Source organism: Lycorma delicatula, chromosome 2, assembly GCF_047948215.1.
Source record: "Lycorma delicatula isolate Av1 chromosome 2, ASM4794821v1, whole genome shotgun sequence".
Taxonomy (NCBI): domain Eukaryota; kingdom Metazoa; phylum Arthropoda; class Insecta; order Hemiptera; family Fulgoridae; genus Lycorma; species Lycorma delicatula.
The window spans coordinates 84,275,037-84,291,338 of NC_134456.1; the positions used below are offsets into that span (position 1 = coordinate 84,275,037).

At 32.3% G+C, this 16,302-nt stretch overlaps 1 protein-coding gene across 1 annotated transcript in view; it reads right to left on the bottom strand.

Annotated features, from left to right (window-relative positions):
* Positions 1-8,219: 8,219 nt before the first annotated feature.
* The window catches only part of LOC142318963 (carboxylic ester hydrolase-like), a 40,929-nt gene continuing 32,846 nt past the window's right edge, over positions 8,220-16,302 (bottom strand). Inside the window, exons 7-10 of the mRNA XM_075355678.1 lie at positions 15,902-16,095; positions 13,055-13,193; positions 10,900-11,035; positions 8,220-8,629 (exon numbers count right to left, since the gene is read on the bottom strand). Of these exons, the coding sequence (XP_075211793.1) occupies positions 8,458-8,629; positions 10,900-11,035; positions 13,055-13,193; positions 15,902-16,095 (641 nt within the window). The 3' untranslated portion in view covers positions 8,220-8,457. The remainder of the gene's footprint in view (positions 8,630-10,899; positions 11,036-13,054; positions 13,194-15,901; positions 16,096-16,302) is intronic.

Consider the following 16,302-nt stretch of genomic DNA (forward strand, 5'->3'; position numbering starts at 1 on the left):
ATGAGGACTTTCTGAAAAAGGAAAATGAAGATTTTGATGCAGTAAATGGCTGAAATAGTTGTATATCACTGTTGAATAAGTAAGAAAATATTTATGATATACCTAAATTACCTACTTATGTTTCAAGGTAATTAAAACATAAATAATAATTATTTACTTCAGTGCTATTACAATAATAATAATAATTTTTTATTTATAATAGCACCTCCACCACCCTTACAGTGCTCCTTTCCACCCTAGACAACAGAGAAGGTCAGGCAGCAGGCAAACAAATGGGAGAAAAGTGGAACAGCAGAGCAGTTCCTACGAACCCTATTGTGCTTTAAGTGCGCTAACAGAAAAAATATGAAGACCAGAATACAAATGTGAATGTTATAATAATTTTCTTTCCACTTCTCAGATGATGTATTTTAAAATGGACAAGCAGTTATTTGCTAGGAGTCTTAAAAAAGGATTTAAAAAACAAATAAAGACTCAGTTATAAGGTTGAGGAAAGTCTAACAAGTAAAAGAGATATGACAACACTGAATCTGGGGATCTAAAGATCAAAGAAAGATGATAGACGCATCAACTAAGAGTCTGGAATAATTTAATAACACTGACCGACTAATTCATTGACCAGCTAATCACCCAGTATTCCTGATGCTACGCCCATGCCAAAATATCAACCTAGAACCATCAATTGAAATCTCATCAACCATCAGCAATTTCCTTATATTATTTTTTTCAATTGAGAGATAAACTTGTCAAATGGTAAAAAATAATTTACCTTATAATTAATAGCTATAGTAATTATTCTATTAGTTGGAGAGAGAATCATGATCAGAAATAAAAATTGAAGTATTTTTTAAATTAGCTAGTGGCAGTCAGAGGTGAAACCAGCCCAGAATGGAGTTCAGACCATGAAAATTCTTATAAAACAAAATTATGTCAAACAGGTCTCATCTGAGAATAAGGGTGACAAATTTACCCATTGTTGTACAACAGAAATGGAAAAAGATGCTGAAGTCTAAATTTAAAACGTAGCCAACTGAGAAATTTACCCCGCACATGTTCAAGATCAACATTGGTATAATTAAGATTTCTGTTCCAAGTAATAATGGAATACTTGAGTATACTGTGAACCAATAATTTCTATAGAACAACACAAGTATCAATATTTTAAAAGGCCAGGCCCAGCTATTTAAGCAAACCCAAATTATGCTTACTAGTTAAGAAATTCACATGATTAGTCAAATATAACTTACTGTCCACTAGGATACCAAGATCCGTGACTTTATTGGTTCTAGGATATTGTAAGAGTTGATAGTATAAGTGAAATGAAAAATATATGTTTATCTTGTAAACAAAACATGATGAATCTTCTTAAAGTTAATCGACATTCTGTTATTTTAAGCCCAAGCGAAAATAAAATTAATAATATTCTGAAAATAGTGTGATCATTGTTAGAGTGAATCTGTTGATAAACTTTCAAATCATAAGCATAAATGGGAAACCAGTAGAAATAACCTCAGTCATATCATTAATAAAAAGTAGAAAAAGCAGAGGACCAAGTTTGAGACCTGTGCATTTCCGGAAGTGACATCGAATTCATGTTAAAATATAACATCGACATAGCAAACAAAAAATCTTCTTCCCTTGAGATACAAGGAAATCCATTTGGCCGGGCGATCACTGAAGCCCCAAAGTTTTGAAGATTACGCAGAAAGAGAAAGTGTGGCATCTTGTCAAAAGCTTTGGCGAAATCAAAGTAGATGGCATCAATCTGTTCTCTATTCTCCACATTCAAACCAGTCACAGAAAGGAAGTAATTTAAATTTGAGGAGATAGAATGCTGTTTCAGAAAATCATGCTGGTGATCAACTATTTAAATGATTTTAGAGAAGGAAGATAAGATTGAGATCAGTAGAAAATTGCTTATAGTGAGGGATCTAATATTAGGAATGAGATTGATAGTTGTTTTCTTTCAGAGTCTAGGAAAGGATATATAATGGAGATTCCAGCTACAAATAGAAAACAAACCAGGAGCTTGTTTTCTATGTATTCTATGCACTTGGATTAGTAAAAAAGGTTTTAAATTTTTTTAACACAGTTTTTTTAAATGAAACTTTCTTTTAGTGCATCACATGACTGGAGAATCATGTTAATTGTATTTTGTTAATATAACTCAACAAAAAATCTTTTTCACTAATTTTAATTGTTGATTTTAGTAATAAACAGTTAATTAGAATTGCATCCTTCATCTGAAAAAAAATAAGACTGTAATACTAGTAAAATAAAAAACTTTTTAAGATAAGACAATTTTTTACTTTAAATAAATATTTTATTCTGATCAGCATATATTACATAAAATCAATTCAATAATGGATAGATATTCTCCTCCACAAATAAAAAAGACTGCTCAGTATTTGCCAAGATGAGTCAAGGCAAACCATTATAAACTTTTGAGCAAAGTAAAATACAGTTTATTATAAAATGAATAGAAATGGTTATAGTCCATATTTTAATAATTTGTTTCTGTTTAGCTTGTAGAACCACCGTCAGGATTACTTCAGATGATGAATGAGGATGATATGTACGAGTGTAAATGTAAGTGTAGTCTTGTACAGTCTCAGGTCGACCATTTCTGAGATGTGTGGTTAATTGAAACCCAACCACCAAAGAATACCGGTATCCATGATTTTGTATTCAAATTCGCATAAAAGTAACTGCCTTTACTAGGATTTGAACCTTAGAACTCTCGACTTTGAAATCAGCTGATTTGTGAAGACTCATTCACCACTAAACCAATCTGGTGGGTTATATTTTAATGATTACATTTATACACCTGAAATACATTGAATTTTCTCCAATAAAAGATGGATGGTTTAAAGGTGTAAAGTAATTAAGTCCAAACAGAAGATTTAATGCTTTTTTTTTCTTGTCAGAAAGGGAAGTATACTTGGATGATATTAAATTGTATAATTATTTACCAGCTTTCATAACAAAGATATAGATTGTAAAATATTTTGACTTAAAGAGGTTCCTGCTTAGTATATGGTAGAGAAATTTTTCAGAATATTAATGTCAGTGATGCCCATATATTTATTTATTTATTTTCTATTCCTGTGTTATAAGTGTCAACATTTCAATATTAACTAATAATAATTTGATAATTTTTTTCTTGTCAAGTTTGTATTCAGATTAATGTGTGCATACTACCTGTATTGTTAATGATATTGTCTCCACCAGCATTGTTTAACTGATGAAAACTATTTCAAATGTTGTGTTTATTAAAATTTCAGTAATATATAGTTTAATGTATTAGTGAATTTATTCGCGTTTTCATTCACTTCACTCTTACATTCATAATATTTCATTCATCTCATCTTCCTTGTTAAAATTCATATGTAACTGCCTGTGTTAGGTTGCAAAATAAGCAAATATGATACAATTAAGTACAGATCAATATACAGGTGACTCAAAGAAACGGGAAATTTTGAAAGTTGTGTTGAAAGCCATGGGCGATTGGTAACACTTGATAAGTGGCGCCAGCCTTTCTAACCTAACCTGCCATTTAGTTGTCATGGATCCTTGGAGTGGTGCGCAACGTGCATTTGCTATCAAAGCGTTTTACAAAAACAATGACAGTGTGGAGGGAGCGCGTACAGAATTTCTCCGTCATTTTAATCTGGGAAGGCACGACCGTGTTCCATCAGCACATGCAATTAAAACATGGATATCTAATTTTTAGGAAACTGGTTCGGCAATGAAAAAGAAACCTCCAGGCCGTGAGCGAACCGTCCGTACACCACAGAATGTTCAAGCTTTACAAGATGCTGTCACACGAAGTCCACATCGATCAATCCGTCGTCTCTCAGCATCTTTACAATCGCATAGTTCAAGTGTTCGAAGAATGTTAGTGAAGGACTTGCAATACCATCCATACAAGATGCAGATCGTCCAGGAACTGAAACCGAACGATGCAGTTGTGCGAGCACAATTCTGTAATGTAATGCTTCAGAAGATAAATGATAACGAAGAGTTTGTTCACGAACTGTGGATGTCAGACGAAGCGCATTTCCACCTTAGTGGATTTGTTAACAAGCAAAATTTCAGATACCGGGCACAAGAAAATCCTACTCAGCTACACCAGCGTCCGTTGCACAGCCAGAAAGTGACCGTGTGGTGTGCTATGTCATCTTACGGTGTTATAGACCCTTACTTTTTTGAGGTGACAAGGGTCTTGCGATTACAGTTACGTCGGCTCGTTACGTAGCCGTGCTTGAAACCTTTGTTGTGGAACAACGAAAGAGATTTCCACCAATTCTTAACACAGCCTGGTTTCAACAAGACGGAACAACGTCACATACTGCACGAATATCGATGGCAGCTGTACGCCGATTGTTTGGACAACGTGTCATTTCACGAAATGGTGACATTAGATGGCCTCCCAGATCGCCTGATCTTTCAGCTTGCCATTACTTTTTGTGGGGTCACCTTAAAAGCAAAGTGTTCCACAGTAGACCTGCTACAACGGAAGAACTGAAGACAAAGATCCGAGAAGCAATTGCGGAAATTCCAGTTGAGATGTTACGTCAAACCATGAACAATTTAACGAAGACACTTCGTGAGTGTTTACGTAGAAGAGGAGGTCACCTGGAAGATGTCATCTTTAAAAAATAAACTAAAATCTATGTATCCTAAAATGGCAACATTTGTACAATTACATGAAATAAAATTCATTTTCTAGAAAAAATTTTCATTAACGTTATTTAATTTTTTTTTAATTTCCCGTTCCTTTGAATCACTCTGTACTATACATTACAAATACATTACTTTAAAAAAGATTAATGTAAGTTTATCTATTTCTTAAATTTATCAAAAGCCCATTTAAAATAGATTAAATAATTGACTTTTAAAAAAATTATTAGAGATTTTTTTTAAATCAATTATTTATCCTCACTATGAGGTAAAGAAAATGGACTTCTGCCCTTATCAACAACATTGTGATATTTTCAGAAAATTACTACAATCAGAATACTTTGTTGTAGATGATCAGAAACACAATAGTAGAATTAATTGTACATTATGCTTTTGTTATTTAATATGTTTCCAGAAATTTAACCTCCCAAACTACTCCTTATTGGTAATATTTGTAAGTAATCAGCAAGGTTCTGATTGATTTTGTAATAACAATGTGATAAATGTAAAAAAAAAAAAAACAATATAAAATATTAAACAATAATAATAATGCCCCGGATAAATCCAACCCCACATCCGTGCAACAACATCTATGCACACGTCCGGGACGAGCAACAACATGGTACTTCGGTACCTGCACTTACGTCGCCAACGGTGAAATGGTCTTGCTCAGTAACTACTTTTGGAGTACGGGATTGGCGGTCCTGAGCTATCCGAACTGGTTGCGGTTGTGCTTCTTGGTTTCGCTGTTTGCAGCAGGGGTGGGAGGTATGACCGTGATCTGTTTACCGACGCTGGGCGGAGTACGGACGGGAAGTGCCCATCCCCCTTCTGGGTTGTGGAGCCGGATTGAGGTTGGGCTGCTGTGAGCTTGCTCTGCCGAAGTCTTGCGCCATCCAGTTTGAGTCAGTCACTTCAGCCTTTGGCAGGGATTGTCCCATGGGTAAGGGTGTCGGAGCCTTACTGCAACGTACGAGCTCTGGGAAATCGGTATCGTGGCTCACGCAATACCTGACTCCCCAGCCCGGGTTAAATTTGTGGAAGGCGGCTGACTGGGGGAACCAAGGCAGGACCTTTGATCCGGGGCACGCCCAACCGTCTCTCCGCCCGCACCTTGTGACATATTGACTGACGATTTATAGGATTATGGAAACAACAGCTTCCACAACTTCCGTGGCAGAGGGTCCACGTTAAAACCCTCATTCTGGAGATCCTCTTTCTTCAGTAGCGGAGAGGAGGAAAAGCGTTGAGTCTAGAGATAAGGAGGAATTTATAGTTCTGGAAAGGAAGGATCGAACCAATTTTCGACCTAAAAGCGGAGGACCTACTCCTAAGTATTTAATAATAAAGAAAAAGGATGGTGACTTTTCTAAAATCAGCCCCTTCGTGATAACTCGTGACATTACCGAAGCATCTGAAGGACCGGTTAAAGATACAAGGAAAACTGCGATTGGATTATTTGTAGAAACCGTTAACGACGTACAGTCTTCTCGGTTATTAAAAGCAAAGAAGATTGGACTTATCGACATTGAGGTGGTACCACACGGTACTCTTAATACCTCTAAAGGAGTTGTGTGCAGGGATTTGCTTAACTGCAGGCAGGATGAAATTGTTGAGGAACTTTACGGACAAGGAGTCATTGTGTGTCGACGGCTAAACACTCGACGGAACGTAGAAGTTTTATCCTCCGCGTCACACATGTTAACCTTTAACAAACCTAAATGTCCAGAGAAAATAAAGGCAGGATTTCATAGGCTTGATGTGCGTCCATTCATTCCGACACCATTGCGGTGTTTCGGATGTCAAAAATTCAGACACACTGCTGCGAGATACACGAGGAAACAGATTTGCACGTGTGGCAACCCCTTGTACCCGGATGATCCGTGCAGGGACCTACCGATTTGTGTAAACTTTAATGGACAACATAGCGCACGGTCAAGGATTGTTCATAAGGAGGAAATTGCTATTCAGTAAGTGAAGACCGTTCAAAAGATCAGTTACTTCGAAGCTAGGAAAATCGTGCATAGCAGAACGCCAAAGACCACGACTTATGCTCAAGTTGCTGCTGCTCCTGCAGTCACCGTCAAACCTAAGGACGTGGTAACAGAACTGGCGCCAGTAATAACAACGTTGATAGAAAGAATCGTTAATCAGAAGTTAAGGAATCAAACATTTAGGGGCAGCAGCCCAAAGACGATTAAAACAAAAGCAGACCAGCAAAAGCAGCAGCGTCTGATTTCTCCGAAAAATAAGCCTACAACTAACTCAAAGGCGACACAAAGTCCAAAACAAACGAAGAAACATGAAACCAATGTCGGATGTATCAGACACAGTAGAATTCGACATCGAGGCCTTCGGGGAAATAGAGAAGAGTAAGAAAAAAGGATGGCCTAAAGGAAAACCAAGGCCAAAAATTCAGAAGTGAAAGATCAAATATCTAGATTGAGATTTTTATAAATAAATAAAATTTTAATTTTTAATTAATATAGATATTTGAGATTATATATAAGTGTTTTGCATGTGATATTAATGGCAAGGGCCCTTTACACCCTTGCCATGTTTTTGTTTAATAGATTTTATTGATGTGTGTTTTAATTTAAATCACTGACAAGATTTGTTTTGAGAGTTTTTGACTAAATTTTGTAAGAAATAGCTAGAAATATTTTAAAATGACAAGGGCCTTTACACCCTTGTTATGTTGTGTTTTTTGGAGTTTTCATTAATCATTGACAAATCTTTTTTTTAGATGCTTTTTATTTTGACAAGACTAGTCATTCACTATGTCACCTGAGTTTTTGTTTTTTTGGGGAAGGAAAATATATTTTTTTGTATTTTGACTATGTCGCTAGAGTTTTCGTACTGGGAGGATATAGAATCTTTTTTCTTTTTCTTTTTTTCTTTTTTGTTGTGGAAGGGGCTAATGACCATAGTAGTCAATGCCCCTAAAACTCCAAAAAAAAAGAATATAAAAAAGTACTCTCAGAGATTTTGCTAATAAGAAAGATGAAATTTTCCCACTCAGGATGAACTGAACTCAAATCTTGAGAGGCATCTTTAATCAAATAAAAATAGTAAAATCTTATATATTAAAAAACATTTGGCTGAAAACCTATTTCCAATCCACATGAGTGTTCTACTGGATGAAAGGGCTAAATTCCTTTATTACTCTCCTCAGAATGACCCACAGATATATCAAGTGTCATCGAATCCCAAACATGAGTCTCCTCTGAGAATTCCTCAAAAACTTCTCATTTATTACTTAATTGAGGAAATTTCCAAGGTTATTATTCACAAAAAAAATCACTTTGAAGGTCTGTCAATGCTTGGTGACACATCTTTGGGCCATTCCAATCAGAATAAAAAAAAAATCAGCTCAATTCGCCCATTAGAAAGACAGAGTGGGCTGGAAATAAGTAACACTCTCTCCTTCTATTATTTATGTTTTAACGTTTTTGAAGTTAAATAATTATATTTGAATAATTTTTTTAAATAATATTTTAATATATTAAAAGGAAATCTGAAAGAACACAAAATAATAAAAGAAAAAGATTTTTATTTGAATGAGATTAAGAGAATTCACTTCAGTAAAAATGTTTTAAAAATATTTATACCACAAAGAAAATATTTTTGAACAGCATAATGTATTCATTCAAATTGCTCCATGCTACCCTAAACAAACAAATACACATATTTAGCTGCAGAATTAAATCTATGACTTTCTTGGCACATTATAATACACCTTGGAATAAAATATTAGGATTTTTCTTCCAATTATCAAAGTTCATCTTTAACTTGAGAAGTCTTTGATTTCCACTGTAGATTTTTCCAAAATTTGACTCTCTCTGGTAAAAAATTGTTTCTTGTTTGAAATTGACCATTTTCAATATGTAAATAGTCAAAATTTTCTGAAGAACTCTTCTTCCATTTCCCATCTGGTGTAGGATCACTGAAAAATTACAATAAAGTGAATGAATTAAAAGAAGGGACTGAAAATATGACCTAAAGACTGCATTTGGTACAGATAACTTTGTATGAAACTATCATTAAACAAGTGGATTATTTTTTTTAATGGTAAATTAAATTAAGAAAGGTAAGTTAATTGATATAATCACCGGTTCTCTATTTATTTACAAATTAAAAAGCTGCCTGTAGTTGCCCTATTTATAGATTTGCATCTTTATTTTAAAGTTTTCTTCTTTCTTTATTTACATTAGAAAAATAAATTCTCAGCAAGTAAGAAAAAGTGTAATATTCCAAATAAAGTGCATAATATGAGTTTATAATGCGCACATAATTCATCTGACAGCTAATTCAAATTTTCATAACTTTTAAATTTACTCTAGGATTGTTGAGTATTGCTCAGGAAGTTTGCTCAGGAGTTTATATTGATGAATTTCACAAAACTTTCTGGCAATCAATAGTTAAAACTTTGAATCAAACTTTTTTTAAATTAATTAAAAATATTAGGACTTTGAAAAACCATACTATAGGAAGAGTAACAGAAATACTATGCGTAGCATAACCGTTTATTGTACCATTCTATTAAGAGTAATTCAAATGCTATTCAATTAAGGTTAAAAAAATTCCTTGACTACTTTTTAAACACCTAAAATTGCTACAATCATTAATAATCATTACTATAAGTGATTAAAAGAAAAATAGCATACAACTGATTCCGAGCACAAATAAGGTAATTGTGTTTTATTAATATGTAGTCTTTGTGTAAGTTACACAAAATATTTATATTTTTTTCAGTTAACACAAAAAATTTGTATTTTTCCCGATAGCAAAATCAATGATAAGATCAGAAATGAACGTAGGAATTTAAAAAAAGTCAAATATTTTATAGACACTCAGATAAATAGTTGAGAGGTTGAAACATAAAATGTGGCAGTATTGTACAAGTACATGAACTTATGCTAAAATAATAAAAGTAATGTATTGTAATCTTTCATTGATCATTAATTTTCATTTTAGTGTGTGACTTTGTAAATAGAAAATAAATTTACAAGAAAAAATAGTGTACAGAAAGCAGAAGACATGAAACACTAGAGCCCAAAAAAAAAACAAAAGGATATAAGAAGATTTTTTTATCTAATGAATTTTTCAAGGGATAAAAACAATAAATACCACAATGAGATGTAATAATCTAAAAATTATTAAGATTTATAAAGAAATGATTTTTAAACAATAAGAAAATTGTTTTTCCAAGGAGCTTTCAGAGCAAATTATTCAGTTTCTATTTAGTAAGTTAAATTCAATAAATTTCTGTTAATCCAATCTGCTTTAAAATGTTTAGAAACCTCTTTTAGTTTGTCAGATTTATATTCTTTAACTACATACTAAAGTGGATTCCTAAGCATTTTAAATATAAACATCTTTAATAAATACTATTAATGATTACTCCAGTGAAAGAAAGACTGCATTTTTAGCTCTGAAAGCCTCTATGAAATAACAATCTCTGTATAATCTAAAAGTCAGTGGCTCATAATATGCAATAACCTTAAAGAAGAAAAATATTTTTCAATTAAAAACTACTTTTGCCTTTTTATAAAATTTGTATGTAGTCATATCTCTAACATAAGCAATTTTCTATGAACTTCAGCTATAGATAAAAAGGCTTAAATTCAAATAATGTTTTTCTTCAGAGCGTCACAAATCTGCTCCATTTCTTTTGTGCCATAATAAATTATGATTATCTAAATTTCTTAGAATATCTGTTTGTTTACACTTGATTGTCACTGGTCATTAAATGTAGGTCTTTAAAACACTTTACAAAGGTACTGATCTCTTTATTTATACTTTATACTTAATGGCACTCTTCTTAGCTTAAAAATTATTTTTGAATAATATTTTTATTATGATTACTAAAGTAGTACAGAATATTGAGCGGAAAAATTTTCAATCCATTTCTCACTATTCTCATCAATGAATCCACATGCATACTACAGAGGAATAATTTTAGTAAGTCATATCCAAAAAAAGAGGATTGTAAGTGCTGAGGTGAAACAAGAAGTCACCTTGTACAGGAATACATGAGAATGTAACTTTTACATTTTATAAGCATATGAAAGATAACAAAAGATAGAAGATAACAAAAGATAGAAGATAACAAAAGATAGAAATGCCTGGTTAAAGAAAACTGCTTGAAAATAGCTTGAACTCCAATAAAATAAATGTAGTATTGTTTTGATAAAAAGCTGAATTATTGTATACCCATGAATTGCAAAATTTGTCCACAGAGACACCATTTCTTGTTGTATTTTTCTTTCGTCAGTTGTTAAATACTTCCTGCTAGAAGTCATACTTTTTAATGGGAAAATATACATCAGATCATCTCCATGGCTAACACCTATAATACAAATAGAATTTAGCAAGTTTTTTATTGTAATTGCATACTGTTATTCATTAAATATATTTATTATGAATTCAATAACAATAAGAAAATTCTGAAAAAACATGAAAACCACTATTGTTTTCAATTAATCATCTTTTTTTCTCATAATAAAAATTAAGTATTTAAGATTAGTCATAGATTTAAAATGAAATAAATTATAATTATCATAACTATCTTATGAATACCTTCAACTAAGTTGGACCTTTAACAGGTCCAACACACCTGGTAATCTTGCAAGCAATCAAGAATGGGCTTACTTTAGATAAGTTACAATCTCTCTTGTAATCACAAGAAACCTGGGACTAGGAGTACTACTTCTTACAAATAGCTGCCATTACCTCCTGAGTTCATTTCTAATTCTCACTGAGTCCTCACTTCTTTTCTATTTCACTTTTGGCAAATTGGCTGTTTTTAGATGAGGGTGTTTAACATGAATCCTCTGCAATTGGTTGTTCAAGATTCTGTATGTAAGGTTTATCCCCTTCTGTAGCAAGGCTAGTCACCAAAGTACACCCCCTTGACTCCAGGGCTACCAATCCTCAAGGTTCATACCGGTACTCCAGTGGAACCGGCATATGTCCTGGCAGAGAGAGAATGCACAATCTCTGGGCTGACTCCAAGCCCTTACTCACTGAAGCTTTCAGGACTCCCATGCACCAACATACATGGGCACCTTACTACATACTTGTCATCGCAAGGGACTTCTTGAAAATGGAAGAATCTCTTATAGCCTGCAATCACATCAATCTCGGGCATCACATTGCCAGCTCTAAAGGTGGTGTAAGTCCATCTCCTAAATTATTTTCAAATGTATGTGATCTGCAGGTGGCTGAAAAATCCAGTCCATACAATTACCTGAAGATGGAATTCAAGTTAAAAAAATTATCACATTTCTAAGGAAAAATGCTCAAAAAATGCTCTGTCAGCCAGCTATATGTATTGTACTTATATACAGCTGATACTGCCCTAGACATCAAATGTAGATGGTATGTTCTGGTTGTGGAGATTATCTACATAGGACATTATTATTATTCATTAAATAAATAAATATTGATTACATACAAATTAATTTTTATAAATATAAAAAAAACTACAAAATAAAACAAACAATTTATTATCTTATTAATGTAACCAATTATGTAAAACTAATCTTTAAATCAATATTTCTTCAAAGTTCATCTCTTCCAAACTTTTTCTAATAAACAATTACACTCTTTTCTCTGTAATTTTTTTTATTCTTTTTATCCTACATAAAAGTAATTTAAAAATTATTTAGGGTAATTCTTACAAGGACGTAAAAAGTAATTTAGATTATTTATGAGATAAAATATTTTAAAAAAATAATAATTAAATAAAAAATTAAATTTAGTTTCTTTTTTAACCATTTAAAGTAGTGAAGTTTTTTACATTTTCTTAATCTGATCTAGTCCCAACTATTGATGTCTGTTGTATACCAACGTTTATTGTTATAATACAACCTATTACTTCTGTATATTAGCATAAAAAGCAGATATTGAAATTTTCCTTCAAATAATCAGTTTATGACAGTGAAAAATGGATATTAAGAAGTAAATACACTGCTAGATGAAAAAGGGTTGATGTGATGTATGTACAACCATTAATCATGTTCAAAATGAAATTAATGTTGTATGTTTTCAATAGCAATATGCAATTCCTAAAGAAATTAACTAAAAAGATATAAAGTTTTTATTGTTTTCATGCTTATTAACAACAAAATATTTCAAGTAGATAACAGCCAATTTGTCTTTTTAACTTGATAAGGAAGAAGTGTGAGTAAGTACCTACCTTAAATTACTATTTTGCATTGCCACTGCCAGCATTTCCACTGTACCTCCTCATCCCAACACTAATACTTATTAATCATTAATACCCATTAATTTAAGTAATAAAATTAATTCTAAATGAAAAGTAACATTTTTTATAGTATGTAACAAAATTAATTAAAATGTTTACCAAAATATTCTGTTGAATTGCTAAGTCCGAAAGTTGATGAATGTGGACCTCTCTGTGCAAAGTAATAAAAATTTGCATCACCTTGATGATTCCTCAGAACAGATGTTGCACACTGCATAAACCATGCATCTGTATACATCTATGAAAAAAATTCACATTAGATCTGTAGAAAAAATCACAACTAGCAAATTATTAATTGCTATTTTTAAATCGTCAAAATATTCCAGAAAGTTAATTTTTTCATTATATAAAATAACACAAGTGTATAAAAAAAGAATCAGGATTATAATTTGTTATAATATCTCTTGAAGAATATGCACAGTGTTGATTTTATACTAGAATCAAAAATAAAAAAAACAGTTGCATTCATGCACATAGATTGATTCCTTATCTTTCCTCTTGACAGAGCTACTAGCAAAGGTAGTAAATTCTGAATAGGAAATGTTTTGCAGTTTACTAAATATGAATCTGTAGTTACACTGTTAATAACAGATTCCAGCTGCCAGACTCTATATACTAAAACAGTTCAACATGCTATCTGTAATAGTTTAATTGTGATCCTCCAAGAAAAAATAGTCCTAAAAAATCTGTTAGGAAGGCCAGCCACGAACTAACAACACAGATGTTGAGAGTGTGGAATGTTTTAAGGATACACTTACATATACGTCCACACTGTGTATAGTTGTTACAGCCTCTGAAGATCTACCGTTTGTCTCCTTGTGCTGAAACTTCCCAATTGTAATTGTGCAACACAAAGATGACAACTTTCTTGATCGTATTGCGTTTAGTGACGACTCAATATTTCATCTTAAAGGAAAATTTAACTCACATAATGCGTTGGGCATTTTAACATGGACAATGACAGTTAAAGAGGAAAGGAGTGAAATGTGGTGCTACCACAGATTAATGAAAGTCCGATGGGTGGATAGAGTGTCCATTGAGGAGGTGTTAAGAAGGGTTGATGTGGTGAAGCCTTGTCACTTAAATATTTTAAAAAAGAAGAGACAAATGGGTTGGCCATTTATTAAGGCATGATGGATTAATAAAAAAAAAGATAAAAGGTACTATGGAAGGGAAAAGCACTAGAGGTAGGCCAAGGGCTGAGGTACATCTATCAGATTATGGATTGTGGAACTTATATGGAGTTGAAGGGACTTGCAGAGAGTCCCAAGTATAACAGGAGTTACTTATTTAGATATGGTGTCTACATGGCTCTTTCTCAGTTGGAAGATGGACCAAGAATTTTATTTGGTAACAAGATGCTGTACCTCCTCACTGCCATAATTCTGTATGGGATGGTTGAATGATGTTTAATCCAACTGCTGGATTGGTCAGTATGGACCCAATGACAGAGAGCTTGTTTACATATTTGCAAATTAATCCCATATGCATATTGCACATTTGATCCCATATGATTTTTGCCTTTGGGGTTTTATCAAGAATCTGCTCCCACTACTGATCTAACTACTGAATCTAACCTACTGATCTAACTGATTTGAAGCAGATGGTTGAAGCAGCTAACCCTACCATTATTTCAGATATGCTGGTTAAAGTATGGGACGAACTCTCCTAATGGTTGGATGTGTGTCACGTAACAAAAGGGCTCACATTCAACATTTATATGGAAAAACAGTAAGAGATACTCTTTCATTTTATTTGTGATTCATTACTGTAATACAAAGTTAAGAGATATTAAACAGCTTTAAACCTCTGATAAAGTTTTTTATAGATCTGTATATTTACCCTTTTATTGGCCTAAAAAAATAAACCATAATAAAACTTTGCCATATCAGAATATTTCTTTCTTCAAGTAATTGTTTTACATCTTAGATTTTATTGAGTTACCTACCCCTTCTGTATTATCTATGAAGTATTTATGGGAATTCATGTTTCTAGAGGGATATTGGAACTTAGAAATTTGAAATTAGTGATGTTTTAAGAAAACATTGTCCTTTATCTTCCTTCCAAAAATATTATTTTAGGAGCCTCTTTCGAAATTAAATAGTATTATGTAAGATGTTCAAAGTGTAACTGAACATATTTAGTAAATTAGTAAATTACAAAAATTCATAAAATATAATTCATGTGGTTAGTATTTATAAAAGTACTGTAATAGTTACAAATATTTAATATACAATGTGCTTTTACACTCTTTTTCATCGTTTTGCTAAAAATGGAATTTTTTTTACTTTTTTCAGTTCAGAAAAGATAACATAAAATTAATAAAATGAAAATAAATATTAATATTTTCTGAATTATAATTACAAAAAAAAAAATATTTTAAATATAATGTTAAAAAATATTTACACTAATTTTACAGACAAAACTTGAAAAAAATTAAATAATTTATGGTCTTCTCAGATCCTGACCATGATAGTATAGAAGAATACTACCATGATGTACCATCCTTTTACATTACCCATTTCCTCACCTTTACTCACAACTGGTACTGTTCTGAAGTTCTAATTCTGCTAGATTCTCCATATTAAGAATGCCAGAACCTAAACATCCTGTAGGTTCTTGATATCTGATAGTGGGCTACCTGTGAATCAACTTCAGGACTCTCAAGTTGGTTTTTGTCCACTGTTATTTTGCAGTCATTTTTTCTAGTAAGTTACTCCAAAATAACCTTTAGTACTTATATGCCTAACTACCCTTTCTAATTGGGTGTAATTCATACATCATGTTCAATTGAGCTCCTTACATCTTTGCTCATTTTTTTAGCTGTTTTTTTTTTGTTTTTTTAATAGGGGAAGAAGACTTATTAACAAGCGGTTTATTGAGTAAAGCCAGCTTTATAAATGCAACTATTCTTTATGAACAAGTAATAAGTTAAAAATTACTTACTTTTATCACCTCTGAAATCGAATTTTTATCAATTTTCTTTTCTCCAAAGTAGAATTTTCTAATCTCATTTGAGATTTCATTTTGATTTACTTTCTCATCTTCATAAATTGTAACTGATACTTTAGAGACATCATTAAAGTTATAATTTAGTATTTCTAATGTCTTATCCATTCCAATTGGTGAAGAGGCAAATACTGCAACATAGATTTTATTTACATAAATTGCTTAGTAATCTGTTTGTTAATCATATCAACTTATTTATTTACTTCCTTCTAAATAAATAAAGAGAAGAATAACGTCAGATCACATCAAAAGATAGGTAAGCTAAAGCATTTGCTAGGTTTGCTAAAGAAGCTCCTTACATGTGCACCTGGATACATAGATGGCAGCCCCATCATGAG